Below are 20640 nucleotides of genomic sequence, written 5' to 3'. Positions count from 1 at the left end.
TTGCCAGAGAGATTCCATGGAGGCAAAGGTTAAGTCTTGAGGAGAGAGCTCTTCTATAACTAACACAATTCTGTGTACAAATGCTGAAGCCAGCAGTGCTAAATATATTTAGGCTACTCTGGGTTTCTATAAGTGCCTCCAAAACATAATTAGCCAAGGTCTCATTAGAACACACCAGGTGTAAACAGAGATAAGAGTTGAATGCAGACAAAGCAATTTTTTGGAGGATATCTGGAATTAAATTTAAGACCTCAATTGATTTTCAAATACGTATGTATTGTACATATTAACTGAAATTGTTTACAGTGTTAAGTTGAAACAAACCAATTTTGTTCAATAGGCCACTTTTGTTTTTTGTTTTTCTCTCTTCCTTTCTGAAGGCTGCTATCTAGTGTTCAAGTGATACGGAACATGCACTTGTCGTAAAGAAAACTTGTGTAAAGTAGCTCACCTTATGTTCTTGCATATATTAGATACTGCTCTGTACAATAGAAAATGTCATGTCACTTCTAGACTGTAGTTGAATGTATAGACTCCTTGTAGTCCTACATATTTGTTCTTATTTGTGCATATTACAAGTAAAAAAAGCTGAGCTCAAAAATAGCAGGCCCTTTACAGCTCTCTTAACCACATCCTGACATATCTAACTGGTGCTTTTTCTCTTCTCTGTGTCATCTTGGCAATGAAAGGACTTGGGTACAGACATGGTATAATGTCAGGAGGCTTAAGTAACATACACAGCAAGCTTCCATGTTAGTACTCATGCTGTTTGTTTTTCACAGAACAGCTCTGGTGAATGCATTATCTTTTGAATGCTTTACATAAACATAACTTGAAAACACTGAAGCTATCCAAGGTAATGGAGGACCGACAAGATGATGATTTATTTTTTAAGGGGAAGTATTTCATTAGATATGATAGAATTACCCTTCAGCTTTAAAACGTAAACATTCTTTTCGAAATGGCAGTGGGGTAATTTTCAAGAACGATAAAGGAATTTCAATGGTGATTTTATTCAAATTTCAGCCAAACACTACCAAAGGATTAAAATATCCAAATTAGAATTCCATTCTTACTGACTCTAAGAAGTGATTGTGGCAGGAATCCCAGCATTTTTATGGGGAATTAGAATTGGGCAGCTCCATAATGTCTGTATCCAGTGCTATTGCTTTAGTACATAAGGAAGCAAAGTGACCGAAGCAGAACAGGACTGGCTTGCATTGATCTTGTTGTGCATCAGGACATTCTTGCTGGTGTCCCATTACATATCTTTGCAGTTCACTAACAGTTCCCTAGTCCCTCTGCTACATAGCTAAGTATATATATGGCTTGACAGAGGATTTATAGCCCTTATCTATGAAACTATGCCATTGTTTGTTTAAAAATGTAATGTTCTGGGATAATTTCACTATGCTCTTGATCTGCCACTTGGTTTCCCCAAAATACTTGTATTCATAAAGCAGCATTAGAATGTAGGGCAAAAAAATTGCATTGTACTTCTTGTTAAAGCACAAACATTTTTGCAAAAGCGCAAAGCATTTGTGGCCCATTATAAATCTGTTTAATGTGTAAACTTTCCTTGTCGTTTTCATGTTATCAAAATAAAATATTTGAACAGACAAAACTGTGTAATGCTGCTTGTTTTTGGGTGCATATGTATATTATGTTTGGGGGCATCCATGCCTGTGTGATTCACAAATTTAAGGTTAGTATAAACTTTTAATTCATGTTAATGTTTTATGGGTTTTTTAAAGTATAATTTGTTTAATTATTTTTAAGGTTTAAGTTTATATTTAAATGCCTTGCATTGTTTTTAATTAGCATTGTTTTATATTTATTGTTAATCACTATGAGTCAGGAAAAAGACACGATAAAAAATCAAGACCAAAAAAAGAGATGCGGGTCTATAGAGGAAGAACATCCTTCACAAAATATAAGATGGCAGCCTTTATATTCAGTAACAATAAAACAGTATCTATAAAAATATAGGATTCAAGTTCATTCCAAAATGTAGGTAGGAAATTACTTAATCTTGATAGTCTAGTCAATGATAAGTCTGTAAGTAACCCAAGGTTCTTGCTATGCAGGTTTCTTCATAAACCTGCCAAAGTGTCTTCCTTTATTCCCTGCACACCTTCCAGGTTTACTGTGTATTGGCAAGATGTCTGTGGCAAGTGAGGAGCAAAAATAACCCTCAGCGTCCGTAAGACCCCTCTGCTGTGTTGATGCGCATCATTTGCAGTCTGTGTAAAATGGACTGTCCGGCTTGCCATTAGTCTCATCAATAGTTGATTGGACCAAGTTATTCCTAGGGCTGGAGCAACTCTCTGAGCTGTACAGCTGAAACACAAACACCAGCATTCACAAAACATTCTCAAAATATAAACCATATGATTAATCAGCTACAGTGTGAGCTGACTGAGAAATGGGCACAGATTTGTTTTGAAAGCTGCTCTTTCCCTTGGAGAAGCAAGGTAGTGCAATAAAATGTCCTTTCCCTTCTAGTTGATTAGCCAAATTACAAGCTAATCCATTTATATTGAGCTCTCCAAACAAAGATGTCCAACTCTTTGTGGTCCCAAATCCATTATTGCTAATGCTTACTTAAGTGTGCAGTGTGGGCTTTAAAAGATAGAAGAGCTCTGCTCCTCTGGTACAAGATGAAGACACCCTTCTGAGATGTATTGGTATTCAGGGTTGTCTGACTGCAGATGGGAGTGGTCCTCAGAGCATTTTGAAGCCCAGCGGATGTTGAAAGGCGTCTCAAACCTTTCATTCATGTGCTGTCTTCCCAATGCACTTACCTTGAACTATGAATAGCTCTCCCAGCTGTATCCATTGTGTCAGTTACCTGCAGGAGTTCAAGCAAAAGTTTATGAAGTAATGTAGATTTAATCAAAGGAGAATACTGGAGAAGACAATATTTTAATTTAAAGGCATAGATTCTGGATATGCTGACATGCCAACAGTGACCAGGGGCTTCTGGACCTCTTAAGTTGGCAATTGGTGCTTCCCCCCTTCTGGAATCATTCTTGACGTATTCATAAATCATCTCAAAATCCAGAATTTTGGTCCCAAAACCTGCTTTTGGCTTACACATGAGGTTGACTTATACAGTGCACTCCTCTTGAGCATTTCTGGAGTGTGAAGTATTTAAGCATCTCAATAAATGTATCCTGCCTTTCCTCCAGAGATTCAGATTTTCTCCACTTGTATCCTTCCATAATGATGAGGGTCAATCTGAGAGAACAATAAATGCTCTGCAATCTTAACAGTGCCCAGGCAATTCCCTGCCATTGGTAATCTCCAATCTCTCAATGCAATCCAGTACTTTTAACTGCTAAGAAACCGGCTCGAGGAATAGAAGAACAAGAGAGTGCCTGTGGAAGTACATGCAAGTGTGTTCCTCTTGCCCCAAGAAAATATGGTGAAAGTATGTGAGAGAGAAAAAGGGTGAGATCTACAAACAAGCAAATCTTTTCCCTGCTATTTCTGGGTCAGGTACTTTAGAGAAAGGGGTAGGCAGTCTGCTCTACATTTGGTAGTCAACTTGGAACAATTGTTTCTGACCTTAATTAATTTTATTTATATTCTGCCCTCCTCTCGGGATGAGACCCAGATTTCGTCCACTTGACTATCAACTTCCACAAAGATGTTGGCAAAAAAGGATTTTTTTCAAACTCTGGTGTAAATACAAGACACGAACCTGTTTTAGTATGGAGGGCTTTCCTGAAAACAGTGTAGCAATTCCGCCGCCTTACCTGATTTATGCATACAATGGGGATTCGGAATTGGCTGCTTAATTCGTGAAGCTTTGCTCCAAACATTTGTAGATATTTGGCTTTCAGGACAGAATCTTTAGCACCGAACTCACATCTGAACAAGGCAGCAATGGAATCAACAATGATGAGCCGCACCATACCTCTCGAGAGTAGTATACCAATTCTCTTAGTAATGCAATTGCGGAAAGCATCCTGCAATAAGAAAGAACCGTCAGAAAGGAAACGAATGAATAGATCAAAAGGAACATCTTGTAACATTCCTGAATTCACTGCACTTTAGATCACAGCTGGAATTATCTTGACTTTAACAGCTTTATATTTTTATTAGCTTGCCAAGACAGCGCAACATACTGGGAGTGATTTACTGGCACAGTGAGTAGAGTGAGGATTAGATTACAAATCTTGGTACGTTAATTTGAGGCTAAACTGCATCAGACTTCACTGAATGCAAAAGAGAATTGCACGTTTAATATTTTTATCTCTGCCATACGAGTTAAATCTTGTGTGCCATCTTGAGTCTCATTTTAGAGAGAAAGGCAGGATCTGATACAAACACAAAATTATTTAGTAAATGCTTTTAGGTGTGAAGGAAACACAAAGTGGCGTAAGATCAATTTTACAGTGCAGAAGCAATTGCAACGAAATCTAAAAACAGGACAGAATAATGGCACCTAAGAAAACAACAACAGTGCACTACTAGAAAAGCAGATTGATCTCTGTGTTGCTGTAAGTTTTTCGAGCTGTATGGATATGTTCCAGAAGCATTCTCTCCTGACATTTCACCTCCATCTGTGGCAGGTATCCTCAGAAGTTATAGGAACCCAGTGATTTCGGCCATGAAAGCTTTTGACAATATAACGATCTCTTTGTGCTTAGAAAGAATTGGTCAATGGATGTGCCAGAGGGAAAGCAGCTTTGTGCCAAGCAATTGATTAAGTATTGGCAAATTCAGTTAGAAAGCAATGCAATGCATTGTTACTGTGGAACATATATATCTTCTTGACTTCCCCTCAATATGGTAATATATAATGCTAATATTGTGTTACGCTAATAATATAACATATTGTGTGTGTGTGTGTGTGTGTATGTGTATATATACAGGGTTAGTCAAAATGAATAGGCCAATAAGAAAATTAATTTTAGACGAATGTATGTTTATTGTAACCAAACTACAGCTACGTATCGACAGATAAATTATCAAAGTTTTGTCTCACCTTCAGAGATGTTCGATATGGGCGCCCAGTGTGACACGGCAGACGTCCAAGCGATAGTCCAGTTCATTCCACATCCGACGTAATGGCATCGAATGCAGCACATATGCGCTGTTTTAAGTCGTCCAAGGTCAGCGGTAATGGAGGTCGGAACACAGTGTCTTTCACATACCCCCAGAGAGAAAAGTCGCATGGTGTGAGGTCGGGGGACCTGGGGGGCCACAGGAGGAATGGAAGATCAGTCACTCCAGCACGGCCAATCCAACGTCTGGGAAGGTGTTCGTTGAGGTACTCGCGTACACTGTTGTGCCAATGCGGAGGGGCACCGTCCTGTTGGAATACGAAATCGGGCACTTTCTCTTCTAACTGTGGCATCAACCATTCAGACAACATGTCAGCGTACACTATGCCTGTTATGGTTTTCTCCGTGAAAAAGAATGGGCCAAACACGTTACGGTTGGTTATTGCACAGAAAACGTTTACCTTCGGCGAATCCCTTACATGTTCCAATACGGCATGAGGATTTTCAGATCCCCAAAAGCGGAGATTATGCCTATTGACCTTCCCGCACAGGTGAAACGTTGCCTGGTCACTGAAGACCAGTCTGTTGGCAAAGCCTTCCTCCTCTAGTCTTCGCTGCATTGATTCGCAAAAATCGTGTCGTTTCGAATAGTCACCTTTTTTCAAAGCCTGCACCATTTGCAATTTATACGGCTTGAACTGCAAACGTTTGCGTAACACGCGCCACACAGTTTTTTGCGGAACGTTCAATTCCATGGAAACACGATTTGTCGACTTCTGGGGACTTTGTTGAAAGGATGCACGAATGGATTCCACTGTGTCTTCGGAGACACGCGGTCGTCCTGTGGTTTTACCCTTGCATAAGCAGCCCGTCTCCTCAAATTGCTTTACCCACCTCGCAATGGAATGTCGATGAGGTGGTTCCTTGCCATACTTGGCTCGAAATTCTCGCTGGACCGTAATTACTGACATTGTTTTAGCAAAGGTCATCACACAAAACGCCTTCTCTTTGCCTGATTCCGCCATTTTGAAAACAGCGACTCCTAGCGACGCCTAGCGGCATTAACGTACATGTGTGTTGCTCAAAAAAAACTTTGATAGTTTATCTGTCGCTACGTAGCTGTGGTTTGGTTACAGTAAACATACATTCGGGTACAATTAATTTTCTTATTGGCCTATTCATTTTGACTAACCCTGTGTTTATATATATATATATATATATATAAACTTGTAAGCTGCTCTGAGTCTCCTTCAGGGTGAGAGAGGACGGAGTATAATTGTAGTAAGTAAATAATAAATAAACATAAATTCTTTATTCCCACAGTGCAAGACTGCCTGGCCTAAATCACACTGGACTACAGTAGATCTGGAAATTTTTGAATAATAAAAGTCTGTTGATTCAATGAGTTTTTCTGTAGTTGTAAATAACAACTAGATCTTTAGCTCTTTTAACTTTATATTTGAGTGAACATGACATTCAACAGAATTAGAAATGTCTCTGTTCTTGCAACTGTTTTTCGGCCTAGGTATGCGGCAATGCAGTAAAATTCTATCTTCATCTTCCTCATCTTCTCCATTCCCTCTTATACAGTTGACTGGTATGTCGCTTGCTGTATTTTGTCTTATTATTCCTTAGATCTCAATGATACTGCTCTCTGCTCATGGTGTTCCGCCAGTGCCCTTGCCTGTGGCAAACAGATTTGTGGAAGCCTGTCCACTCTCACAGTTGCAACCCCTAAGGCACCAATAATTGGGAATGAAAGGACAAACTGATCTGACATTACTGTGCAGTTAGGTAGTTTTCTCCTTAGTTGAACTGGCCTGATGTTGAAGGGAATAGAGAGAGGGAAAGCAGGCCATCTTTGCTAAGTAGACATGAGGGGGACTTGATACAACTTTGGACAAAGCATGGTCCAAGGGCTGCATGAAAGCTGCAGGGCGGCCCTCCCACCAGCAATTTGGTCACTTCCATTTTTAAGAAGATCATTATCAGAATAGTATGCTGGACCATACGGCCACGACTGGGGTCATCCCCTTGAGACATCCCAATCATAAAGGATCACTCCTGGTATCCTAGAATAAACCTTCACTGCAATTCCTGTACTGTCCCCAAAATAACGTATTTAAAAGACAAAACACATCTTAGCAAAACAGCGTGGTTTTAAGGAATCTTGAGCTAACTTACCTAACTAAATCTAAGTAGGAATTTGGTATAATCTCCATTTCCATCTAATATCAAACAATTAGGACCCCTGGTGGTGCAGCAGGTTAAACCGCTAAGCTGCTGAACATGCTGACCGAAAGCTTGGCGGTTCTAATCCGGAGAGCCGGATGGGCTTCCGCTTTTTAGCCCAGCTTCTGCCAACCTAGCAGTTTGAAAATATGCAAATGTGAGTAGATCAAAAGGTACCACTTCTGTGGGAAGGTAACGGCGCTCCATGCTGGCCACATGACCTTGGAGTTGTCTACAGAAAATGCCGGCTCTTCAGCTTAGAAATGGAGATGAGCACCACCTCCCAGAGTTGGACAATACTAGATTTAATGTTGGGGAAACTTTTACTTTACTATCAAACAAAAGGAAAGACTAAAAAAAACCCTACATTCCGCATTCAATTCTCACACAAAGACTTAGAACAAACTGAGGACACACTGACCACGAGGTCAGCGGAACTTAACACAAAAGGCAGGCAGCCTGAGAAATATCCATCTGTGCCAGACAGGAGGAAGGAATAGAGTGTGAGAAAAGACAGAGACAGCAGGCATTCAGAGAGGATAATGGGGGAAGGTCTTCCCTAACCTAATCTGGATTGCTGCCTATTTGTTTCCTTGATGAAGACTATAGACTTTGGCAGGATGTGGTAGAACTCCAACAAGTCCAACTTCCCATTCCTAAGCAGCCCACCATGAAACTATACAGCACTGCTTGTCTCTCAGGAGTATTCAAACCCACCACCATGAAACCAACTTTATGGTGGTGGGTTTGCATACTTCTGAGAGGCAAGAAGCGATGCTGGTATAAGTCTTCTATATCAGACAGCTGTGGCAGAGTAAAAAAAGTAAACACTTGCTTAGTGACAGAATAAGGCAGGAATTGCTGTGGCACCATAGCTAACACTTGCTAGTAATGCTCAGAAGGAGGCACTAGTAAGCCACTTTTGAATTTCTTTTACCATGGAAACTCTATGATGACATAATGCAAAATGAAGCAAAAGTTAGTGTCAGAGGATGAGATTCTCAGGTTGTAAGCTACAGGGAAAGAGGAGAGGAAAAGAACAAGTAGCATTATGGTTAGTGATGTAGGTGGGCTCAAACCAAAAGGACATCCAATTATTGATGTGCTCTGAGGTCAAACGAAAATCCAAAGCTGCACAACAGAAATGGCAGGAAGATAAAGTGTGAGAAACATGAAAATTGGAAACTAGGTATTATAGTACAAGAAACTGATTGTTTAAATGCTGACTATCTTAAATTGTTGATGTTTCTTCTTCCAATTTTCATGCCTCCTTCCTCAGCATTTACAACTGCTTACAATTATTCTTTTCCAGAGACTCTTAGGAATCAGTATCTGGACCACCAGTCTACCTAAAAAGTAGCAAGTTTTGCAATTGAATTTTTTAGTGATTTGGAAAAACTGCATTTCATTCATAAAATGCTATTTTTACTATCAATTTATTCTGATGCTTCTAGTCATATTAGACCCAGTGCAACCTTACATAAAGACATGTCCATTTGAGTTTAATGGGATGTTCACCTAGAAACTTGGAATGCAGAATAGCTTCCAGGATTTTGGCACCATTGCTGATAAATATTCAAGTATATATTCTCCATCTTGAGGGCTAGAAACTTGGTTTAATTTTTATTTGTTTTGGAGAGAGGGGGTTTGGAAGAGGAGAACCATGAAAGCCCAGATTTCTGTAATACTAAATTCTGCATTTAAGGTCTGATTTTGTTTTTCCCCTAGACCTGCTAAGAATTGCAGCAGGATAAATGTCTTGAATTGCCAAATTACTGCCTGCAGACAGTGACATTTTGAATGACATAGTTAAACTCCAGGCAGAAAGTAAATTGTTTAGATTTCAAGTGTACTGTTGCCCTTTGGACATCAGAATAATTTTAATGAAATTTGGAGAAAAGGCTAATTTGGCATGTTTTGTCAAGATCTTCTAGTTCTTTCAAAGTGATATATGGAATGAAACTGCAGTATTAGGAAACCAAAGGTTAAACATCAGTTACTATTGTTTATTTGCATTCTACAAGGCCACCTCCACTATTTATTTACATCTCCATAAACTGGATTAAGACTGGAATCCTTTTAGTGGCTTACATTGGAGTAAGTCCCATTAAACAAATGGCTGCATGTTTTAGGGTGGTATCCTAAATCAGGAGAACACAAAGTGTAACACCAGTATCATCATTGCGCCTTCTAGTAAAAGGCCAGAGTCCTTCATTTGATTTGGTGGTTGAGTAGTGTTTTAACTCTGAACATGTTTCAATGGCTTTTAACTCAATTTTATAATACTGTTTATATTTAATTCTGTTTTAATGATTGCATATTTGTATAGTTTAAATGGTATGCTAATGCTTTTATATTAAGCTGCTTTCGGTCTCCTTTGGGAGAGAGAAAACGGGATATAAATAAATATAATAGTATTATTATTATTATTATTATTATTATTATTATTATTATTATGAAGTCTGGGCGAGATGTGGCAGCAGTTCCAAGGCCTCCCAAAACTTTGTTTAATACCAAACCCAATATATACCATAATAAGATAAGCTTTATTGTTGTGAAATGATGCCAATAAAGTATTCCAGTCCTTTACCTGAGCGTTTCCAGCATTCCCTTCCAGCAACTGGTGGGAATACAAAGGCCAGCACATCCTGTGGCCCTCCAAGTGTTTTGCATTTCAGCTCCCAGAATTCCTGACAATTGGATAAGCTGGCTAGGGCTTTTGGGATTTGGAGCCTGAACACCTGAAGGGCCATAAGTTGTGCAGGCCTGGACTGGAAATAATATAAATGACTACATATACCCAGACTATATGCTTAGTCAAAATCCAGGACCCTCATGGTTGGTTATGGGCTCATCTTCTGAATCTCTGAATGCACACCAAATGAGTTAATCTTTTCCCAATCTTGCATTATCAAACTAATGCAAAACTTGGTTGTTGTAGGTTTGTTGGGCTATATGGCCATGTTCTAGAAGCATTCTCTCCTGACTTTTCACCTGCATCTATGGCAAGCATCCTCAGAGGTAGTGAGGTCTAGCAGTGTCTACTAAATACAAGTGAGCCTTTTCTTTACCACTGGACAGCTGTTCAATGTTTAGCTGCAATACTAAAAGGATAATCTAAACCCCATCTACCTGGTGGCAGCTGTCATATTGACAAGCAGTTAAGTACAGTACGAAGGAACACATGTGCTTAGACATTATGTTGCATGATTTCATTGTGTAGCAATGTGATGCAGCTCCCAGTATAAATCCAGCACAGTTCAACTCCAGTGCAGCTCTGCAAGTGTAAATCTACCTTAGGCAACTATTAAACAAACTCTTGGTCTCTATGTTTTTAAGTGTTAACCTTTTGGATGGTTGAGGATTGCAGAGTCAATCTTTAGGTTCAAGCGATTTATTACCGTAAAAAAGAAATACATTCTTGATAGAAAAGTCTTGGAACTAACTATCTTGCTAAATATCATCTTATAAAAAAGGTAAAAGGTAAAAAAGTCCATGCAGCTACATTTTGCCTATAGAGAGGCAAAATGCGTCCTCACAGGGAGAAATAAAACGAGGAAGTAGCATGGTGGAGATTGCATTGCTTTCCCGGGGCAATTTAAACTTAAAATTCCATTACGTACTACGTCGTCAAGGGGGTGTGGGAAGAGACAGTGGCTGACAGTAAAGACAAAACCCTTTAAAAACATGCATAGGAATGTAGGGAAAGGAATCCCTGACCTTGGCCCTGTTTCTAGTCTAGCTACTCATTGAGGACTAGAACCTTGATGAAACAAAGACTTGTGCAGTCTAGGGATGAAACCCAACAGTCCCCTTCTTCAGCCTTGGCTATCTTCAAAAACTTTTGTTGGTGTCGGTTCACTGATTCCAAAGTCAAGTAGCAATATGTGTAGCCATTTCAACTGCTTGCACGTTTCCAATGCTGACACATACTCTGCTTCAGTTGATGATGCTGCAATTATATTTTGATTCTGCATCATCCAGTCTATCGGTGCATCAAACTTGATGAAACAAGTTTGTGCAGGCTAGGGATGAAACCCAACATTAAGTAACACCAAAATAAACATAACTCTGATACTCACCAGGTCTGCTGTGTGCTCAACAAAAATGCCACTTCCAAATTTTATCTTTTGCACCACACTGGGCGGAACATCATCCCTCAGATTTGCCTGTCGCTGGATCAGTTGCTGTAGGCGTTTGTTTGGGAAAGCGTCTTCTGTACAAATGTAAACTGCACCTACAATAAAGATATTGAAGGCCTTTCACTGCCACAATCAGTCTGAATTATCTTTGTTGAACTATGTTTTAAGGAAACCAACCCAGTTAACTTCTCCTTACCGGATTCTAGACCGCCATATTTGTATGGATATTGTACAGAAAGGGCCAACTGCAAAGCAATTTGGGTCTTCCCAGCTGAACTCTCTCCAGCGATTTCAGTAATCCCTGTTAGGGGAATGCCGCCTTGGAGGAAGTTATCGAGAACCGGACAGCCCAGGCTTAATTTCCTGTGTTGGTTTTTGTCTTGGAATAGCTGAAGAGCTGAAATAACAGTTGAGGAGAGAGAAAAAAACCTTGAACCAAAACTACACCGACAATCTTCTACTAGCTCAGGTTTTCACCCCAATACCATTCTTCATGCAGCTGATCCAGAAAAGGGAACAAGCACAGGTTTTATGCTTTTATGGGAAGCACAGCAAGGAGCAATGGATATTTGCCTGATTCCTACCCAAGGATATAGTCAGTTGAACCCAAGGATATAGTCAGTTTAAGTAGTTGGACAAATGTATAAACTAAATTTGTTCATGTCTCTTGGATCATGTAATGCAGTGGTTCTCAACCTGGGGTCCCCAGATGTTTTTGGCCTACAACTCCCAGAAATCCCAGCCAGTTTACCAGCTGTTAGGATTTCTGGGAGTTGAAGGCCAAAAACATCTGGGGACAGCAGGTTGAGAACCACTGATGTAATGTTTATTTCAGAGCTATTATCTGAAATGCTTGTACCTGTCTATATGGTACTACACATTCTAGACTGTTGTGTTTCCCCCAGTATTTATATCTTTTTTTTAAAAAAATAAATATCTGGCTATATTCAGATAAATGTACAAAAAACTTAAAAGATATTCTGAAAAACAAACAGCAACGAAATGGGGACAACACACTGAAATTCAATTGTTAATTCAAACTGGTCTAGAGGGATAATGAGTCAACGTTTAAATGTCTTCTCAATTCAGTGAAGATACTCTACCTAGTTCAGGTAAATGAATTCAAGTCATAAAATAGATCAGCAACCATAAATGCATCATTTGGAGGCATTCAGCACTTACATCTCAGCCACGATACTGTTTTCAAAATGTGTACTGTGATTGTAATTGTTTTCCTGATGCTTGCTATTGATTTTAGTTGTTTAATTGCATTTTGTGTGTGTTTTAATCTGTATTCTTGGGCTTGTCCCTTGTAAGTCTCCCCGAGTCCCCCCAGGGAGATGGTAGTGGGGTATAAAAATAAAGTTGTTATCATTATTATTCACTAAAAATACTCTAAACAACTTTAAAAGCATGCAAAAAAAAACTCATGAAAGAACAGGATAATCGTTTCTAAAGAGGTTATTTTACAAGTTATGATCCACTCCACAGGAGATAATGCTTTTTGTCTTCCACTTAATGTTAGGGGAAAGCAACAAAGTCCTGAGAAACTGGAAAAAAGTAGGAGCACATTCAAGTTATTTTCCTAAAGCAGTGTCAAAGCAACAACCACAATGACCAGCATAGGAAAAACAATGGCGTCATTTACCTGTAAGGACGTGTTTTTTCCTCACTGCACTAGAAATTGTTTTTAGCAGGTATTGTACATCAGCACTGGATAATTTTGTCACCCTTTGCAAATCTGCTTGGGAAAGATTGAAAATCTCTCTGACTGATTTTAGGTTTGCTGGAATGATAAGAGCGATAAAGTATAACCAGCTTGGTTAGTTGTTTTTTTCATGCACAATATAACAGCTGCAAAATATAGGGATCCCACAGCATTGAGCCTTGGCAGCTAAAGTGTCAAATTGCATTAATGCTGCAGTATAGATGCACCCTAAAACTCAGAGGTCAAATCTCTGCTCAGCCATGGAAACCCATTAGGAAACTTTGAGCAAATCATACTCACTCAGGCCCACTCTATACTACCCTATATCCCATGATCTGATCTCAGATTATTTGATTATTCAGATTATATGGCAGTGGAGACTCATATAATCCAGTTGAAAGCAGATAATGGTTAACGGTGGTCCACGCTCTGGTTACATCCCGAATAGATTACTGCAACGCACTCTACGTGGGGTTGCCTTCGAGGACTGTTCGGAAACTTCAATGAGTCCAGCGGGCAGCAGCCAGATTACTCACCGGAGCGTCATACAGGGAGCATACCACCCCTCTGTTATGTCAGCTCTACTGGCTGCCGATCCAGTTCCAAGCACAATTCAAAGTGCTGGTTTTGACCTACAAAACCCTATACGGTTCTGGCGCAGCGTATCTGTCCGAACGCATCTCCCTCTATGTCCCACCTCGGAATTTAAAATCTTCTGGGGAGGCCCTGCTCTCGGGTCCATCTCTATCACCTATGAGATTGGTGGGGACGAGGAGCAGGGCCTTCTCGGTGGTGGCCCCCCGCCTGTGGAATTCACTCCCCGGGGAAATTAGGACATCGACATCCTACCTCTCTTTTAGAAGAAAATTAAAAACATGGATATGGGACCAGGCTTTTGGGTAATCTGACAGATAGACAAAGGACAAGGACGACCAGAATTGATAGGATTTGACAATGCGGAATGAACTTACGGACTCTGAGCTGGCAAACGTTGAGTATAGGATTAGTTTTATTGATTGTGATGTATAATGGATTGTTTTAACTGTTTATAATTGCTGTTTATATATGATTTTATCTTATTGTCTGTGTTGGCATCGAATTGTGCCTTTTTGTAAGCTGCCCTAAGTCCCCCCTTGGGGGTTGAGAAGGGCAGGGCAGAAATGCACGAAATAAATAAATAAATAAATAATCTGGTATCAGATCCTTGGATATAGGGCAGCGTAGATCCAGCCTCAGACTTTGCATAAAGCAATGGCAAACTTCCAATACATATATCTCCCCCCCCCCAAAAAAAATCCTACAACAGAATTGCCATAGAATTGATATAAAGGCACATAACACCAACCATAACCAGCTTCTTTACCAGAGACGTTATCAGACTACAATGCCCATTAGACTTAGAATACAAAGCAAATGGTGAAGGATGATAGGAAATAGAATCTAACATCTTCTGGCATACTACACATTGCTAGTTACATTGCAATCGTATGCTTAAAGGTCAGTCACACGGTCTCATTAGGGTTGTTTTAAGAAAAAATTACAATCTATTTATTAACAGATAAACCTACTGTATATACTCGAGTATAAGCCTAGTTTTCCAGCCCCTTTTTTAGGCTGAAAAAGCTCCCCTTGGCTTATACTTGAACTAAGGTCATTTATTATTTTACTCTGTTATTAGTATTATTTTTATTATATTCATATTATTACTCTATTATTAGTTTTATTACATTTATCATTTTACTATATTATTATTGATATGATTACATTGACATTATTTTACTCTATTATTTTTATTACATTTATTATTTTACTCTTACATTTATTATTTTACTCTATTTATTATTGTTATTAAATTTATTATTTTGCTCTCTTTATTATTATTGGAAGGATACGTAAGCACATTTACATTGAAGGAGGCAAGAATAATGGTTTCATCAGAGCTGGACAGTCTTACATTAGTTTTATGTAAATATTCAAAAACATTTAACCTACTGGTATCTCAATTAATGTAATTTTATTGGTATCTAGTTTTATGACCCATAGTGGATGCATTTTCCACTCTCGGCTTATATTCAAGTCAATACATTTGCCCAGTTTTTGTGGTAAAATTAAGTGCCTCGGCTTATATCCGGGTCAGCTTATACTCGAGTATATACGGTATATAACTACAGGCACAAACAATATTGAGGTGAGTGCCCCCCTCACGAGGCACCCCTGGATCAGAGATACCCATTGAAAATAATAATGTTTGAACATTATTAAAAACATAAAATGTAAATCTTTGCATGCCCTATTGCAAACAGTGGAATATTTCCGAGCAAACCTTTATGGGATTTGACTGAAATGATGGTGTGCATTTATTATTATTTTACTGACACAAAAACACAGTATGTCACAGCAAACGAGCATTTGTTGTTGTTGTTGTTGTTATAAATGAGCACATCTCACATTCTGCAAACCACAAACTACCATGCATGAGCAATGTGGCACTTGACCACATGCCACTTCTGCTCCTTTGGAGAAAGTACTGTATATCTGACACCCATTGAATTACTTTTATTTAATAGCAATAACTCTCTATCTAGAGGACAACTGTACCAAGCTAAATGCAGAAAGACAGAAAATGTTATGTACAGTTCCTATGCTAATTGATGAGCAAATATGAAAAGGGGGATACAAAGAGAGACAGATTACCTCTCTTAATAGCTGCAATCACTCTAGGGTTCATATCAAGTTGATCCAAGTCCATTTCCTGACAAATGCAAAGCCAGAAAAATATCCTGTAACACAGCAAACGTAGCAAATGTTGATAAGGAAGCAATGTGAAGATGCTATTAGAAACGAGTGGTCCTCATTTTATTCATTATTTAATTAAAATGCTAGGACTTTTAAAACTGGCCCTTATTTTAAAATTTCAGTGTCAAACTTTGTTGTTTCCAAAAACTTTTTGGATTTTAGTTTTCACACTGCTTTATATTCTTATATATTTTGATAACACGTATATGGTCAGTTTGTTTTATATTATACAGGTTTGTTGTTCATTCGTTCAGTCATTTCCGACTCTTCGTGACCTCATGGACCAGCCCACGTCAGAGCTCCCTGTTGGCTGTCACCACCCCCAGCTCCTTCAAGGTCAATCCAGTCACTTCAAGGATCCCATTCATCCATCTTGCCCTTGGTTGGCCCCTCTTCCTTTTTCCTTCCATTTTCCCCAGCATCATTGCCTTCTCTAAGCTTTCCTGTCTTCTCATGATATGGCCAAAGTACTTCATCTTGGCCTCTACTATCCTTCTGCCCTATCTTTCCCTCCAATGAGCAGTCGGTTAAACATCCCTAATCCTCCAAAACTGTCCAAATGAACAACGAAGATAATGACATCTCTGCTTTATGACAGTACAATATACACAAAGTTTGCTCCTTCCAGAATATTATTTAAAATATTGTGTATATGATAACTTTCAGGTTATGGCCTGCAGGATTTTGGCCTGCATCAATAGGAGCATAGTGTCTAGATCTAGGGAAGTAATGCTACCCCACACTTGGAATATTGTGTCCAATTCTGGGCACCACAATTCAAGAGAGATATTGACAAGCTGGAATGTGTCCAGAGGAGGGCGACTAAAATGATCAAGGGTCTGGAGAACAAGCCCTATGAGGAGCGGCTTAAAGAACTGGGCATGTTTAGCCTGGAGAAGGCTGAAAGGAGATATGATAGTCATGTATAAATATGTGAGAGGAAGCCACAGGGAGGAGGGAGCCATCTGAACATGAGGAAGAACTTCCTGACTGTGAGAGCCGTTCAGCAGTGGAACTCTCTGCCCCGGAGTGTGGTGGAGGCTCCTTCTTTGGAAGCTTTTAAATAGAGGCTGGATGGCCATCTGTCAGGGGTGCTTTGAATGCAATATTCTATCACATGGAGCAAATGTATTCCATGTACAGACTTGAGTCTAAAGTATTATGTATTGCAATTATTACAAAAGTCTGGAAAAAATCTGAAATCAAAAACTGATCTGGTTCCAAACATTTCGTATGAGGGATATTCAACCTGTACCATTTATTTTTTATCTGAATAGTTTATTTTACAAATGGATTGCACAGGCTTATATTTTATTATTCCTTCCTTCTGTGTGTTTGTGTATATATACCTAGAGGTGCCTGGATATGCATTTTCTTTGTTGGTCTTCCTTTCCTTTCTGTTTCCCTCATTTATTTATCGTGTCAGAAGCAAGTTGAGGGTACAGTTAAAGTGCTTTTAAAAACACAAACAAAGTTAAAAAAGAACTTGGCATTATACTAGATGTCCTCTGACCAGAAGCTGGCCACTTGAAGTTCCTCTGGTGTCACTGTGAGAAGGTCCTCCATTGTGCATGTGGCAGGGATCAGGTTGCATTGTAGTAGGTGGTCTGTGGTTTGCTCTTCTCCACACTCGCATCTCATGGACTCCACTTTGTAGCCCCATTTCTTCAGGTTAGCTCTGCATCTTATTGTGCCAGAGCACAGCCTGTTCAGTGCCTGCCCGATCGCTCAGTCTCCTGTGTGCCCAGGAGGGAGTTTCTCATCCGGTATCAGCCACTGATTGAGGTGATGGGTTTTAGCCTGTCATTTTTGGATTCTTGCTTGCTGGCGTGTTCCTGCAAGTATATCTGTAAATCTTGGAAAGCTGTTTCTTGATTTAAGGTGTCGGCACGTTGGCTGATATCCAAAAGAGGTGGGCCAGAGATCTCACTGCCTTGGTCCTTTCAATATTGGCTACTACTTCCTGGCGGATGTCAGGTGGCCAGAGTTGTCAATGCACTGGTCCTTTCATTACTGGCTGCTATTTCCTGGTGTATGTCAGGTGGTGCGATACCAGGTAAACAGTATAATTTTTCTAGTGGTGCGGGGCATAGACATCCTGTGACAATGCGGCATGCCTCATTAAGAGCCACATCCACTGTTTTAATGTGGTGAGATATATTCCATGCTGACCATGCATATTCAGCAGCAAGAGTAGCAAAGCACATGGGCAGATGTATTCACTGTGTCTGGTTGTGATCCCCAGGTTCAGCTTTCATGCGATTTCATTTCTAGCACCCATTTTTTGCTTGATATTCAAGCAGTGCTTCTTATAAGTCAGGGTGACTCACAGGTATTTGGGTGTGTTGCAATGCTCCAGTGGAAGCATTCCTTCCCAGGTAATCCTTTTTCTTCCCCTGTCCTTTTTCCTCCCTTCCTTTCTATTGTTCTCCACATCCCTTTCCTTTCTCTTCCTTTATTTTCTTTTCTCTCTCTTCCCTTCCTTCTCTTTCTTTCTATCCCTCCCCTCATCCCTTCCCCTTTTCCTTTCTTCTCATCTTTTCTCTTCCCTTTCTTCTCTTTCCATCCCTCCTTATCCCTTTCTTCTCTTTTTTCTTTCCATGTTTCCCCTCATGCCTTCTCATCTCTTCTTTTTCTCTCTTCCTTCTCTTTCTTTTCCTCCGCTCATCCATTTCTCTTCTTTTCTCTTCCCTTCCTTCTCTTTCCATTCCTCCGCTCATCCCTTTCTCTTCTTTTCTCTTCCTTTCCTTCTCCTCATGCCTTTCCTTTCTCTGATTTCTTTTCCCCCCCTCACCTCATCCCTTTTCCTTTCTTCCCTTATCTCTCTTTTTTCTTTCCATCCTTCCCCTCATGCTTTTCCTTCCTTCCCTTCTTTTTCTTTTCCTTCTCTTACTTTCCATCCCTCCCCTCATACCCTTCCTTCTCTTCTTTTATCTTCCCTTCATTCCCTTTCCATCCCTCCCCTCATCCTTTTCCATTCTTCCCTTTCTTCGTTGTACCCTTCCCTTCATACCTTCCCTTTATCTTCCTTCCCTTCTTTTTCTCTCTTCCTTCTCTTTCTTTCCATCCCTTCCTTCATACCTTTCCTTTTACTTCCTTCCCTTCTTTCTCTCTTTCCATCCCCTTTCATACCTTCCCTTTATCTTCCTTCCCTTCTTTTTCTCTCTTCCTTCTCTTACTTTCCATCCCTCCCCTCATACCTTTCCTTCTCTTCTTGTCTCTTCCCTTCATTCCCTTTTCATCCCTCCCCTCATCCTTTTCCATTCTTCCCTTTCTTCTCTTTTTTCGTTCCACCCTTCCCTTCATACCTTCCCTTTCTCTTCCTTCCTTCCCTTCTTTTTCTCTCTCCCTTCTCTTTCTTTCCATCTCTTCCTTCATACCTTTACTTTCTCTGCCTTCCTTCCCTTCTTTTTCTCTTTCTTTCCATCCCTCCCTTCATACCTTCCCTTTCTCTTCCTTCCTTCCCTTCTTTTCTCTCTTCCTTCTTTCTTTCCATCCCTCCCCTCATACCTTTCCTTCTTTTTTCTTCCCTTCATTCCCTTTCCATCCCTCCCCTCACCCTTTCCCCTTTCTTCTCTTTTTTCTTCCCATCCTTCCCCTCATACCTTCCCTTTCTCTTCCTTCCCTTCTTTTTCTCTCTTCCTTCCCTTTCTTTCCTTCCCTCCCTCTTCTTATGCCTTTCCTTTCTCTTCCTTCCAGCCAACATACATACTTTTTGTTTATACAGACACAAAACGGAGAGATCTGTACTTACTGTATCTAATCCTGCGCTTTAGCATCCTTGCCATAAATCATCTGAGCCCGCGCAAGGCTGCTGAGCCAATCACAGCGCTCGTAGCAGAATGACGCCTTGCTCCAGCCAATACCGTGAGGCCTCTTCCTTCCCCCTTTTCTCCCTCGAAAACAGCACCTCCCTCTCAGGCGTTTGAGAGGAGAGCTACATTCTGCGCATGCGTATACTGTGTCACATTCCACTACTTCTCTTTCCCCGCCTCTCCTAGTCTACCCCTGACAAGCCTTAAACGGATTGGTCGGGATAGTTGATAGGGTGAGGAAGAGAGGAGGAGGACCCCAAAGTGGGACGGTTTTTGGTTTGTCATTGGCTGGAAAACACGTCTATCAACGGTGCAAAGCGCTAATTGGGCTAGTTCCTATGGGGGGGGGAAGAGAAGATTTCAGTCCGCCCCAATGAGGCAAAGCAACAACAGCCCATCCCAAAGTGGGATAGTTTCCGGTTTCTATTGGCTACGACACACGTCTATCAACTCTGTAAGGCGCTGATTGGGTCACTGGGGATGGGAGGAGGAGGAGTTTATCCCTTCCCCAAATGAGGCCAAAAACCGGTTTGTTATTGGCTAAAAGGCACGTCTATCAATTCTGCAAAGCGCTGATTGGGCCTCTGGAGTTGGGCCTACGGGAGGAAGGAGGAGGAGGCAAAGCAACAACAACCCATCCCAATGTGGAACGCTTTTTGGTTTATCATTGGCTAGGAGACACGTCTATCAATTGTGTAAGGCGCTGATTGGATAAGTGGGGATGGGAGGAGGAGAGGTTTATCCCCGCCCCAAATTAGGCAAAAAACAAACAGTCCATCCCTTTTGCGCTTTTCGACTTTTCATTGGTTAAAAGACACGTCTATCAATTTTTCAAGGCGCTGATTGGATGGGAGGAGGAGGGGCTTGTCCATGCCCCAAATGAGGCAAAAACAAACAGTCCAGCTCTTTTACGCTTTTCGACTTTTCATTGG

General features: G+C 40.4%; 1 protein-coding gene across 1 annotated transcript; it reads right to left on the bottom strand.

The window, feature by feature from the left end:
* Positions 1-255: 255 nt before the first annotated feature.
* Positions 256-19860, bottom strand: XRCC3 (X-ray repair cross complementing 3). Its single transcript, XM_060754929.2, has 8 exons — positions 19648-19860; positions 15792-15877; positions 13038-13175; positions 11586-11786; positions 11330-11484; positions 3762-3974; positions 2805-2851; positions 256-2340 (listed from the first exon to the last, which is right to left on the bottom strand). The coding sequence occupies exons 2-8, from the start codon at positions 15844-15846 to the stop codon at positions 2094-2096; spliced, it is 1056 nt and encodes a 351-aa protein (XP_060610912.2). The 5' UTR covers positions 15847-15877; positions 19648-19860; the 3' UTR covers positions 256-2093.
* Positions 19861-20640: the final 780 nt, after the last annotated feature.

The sequence above is a fragment of the Anolis sagrei genome, chromosome 1 (assembly GCF_037176765.1).
Source record: "Anolis sagrei isolate rAnoSag1 chromosome 1, rAnoSag1.mat, whole genome shotgun sequence".
NCBI classification, from domain to species: domain Eukaryota; kingdom Metazoa; phylum Chordata; class Lepidosauria; order Squamata; family Dactyloidae; genus Anolis; species Anolis sagrei.
This window is presented reverse-complemented; position numbering and strand designations above follow the sequence as displayed.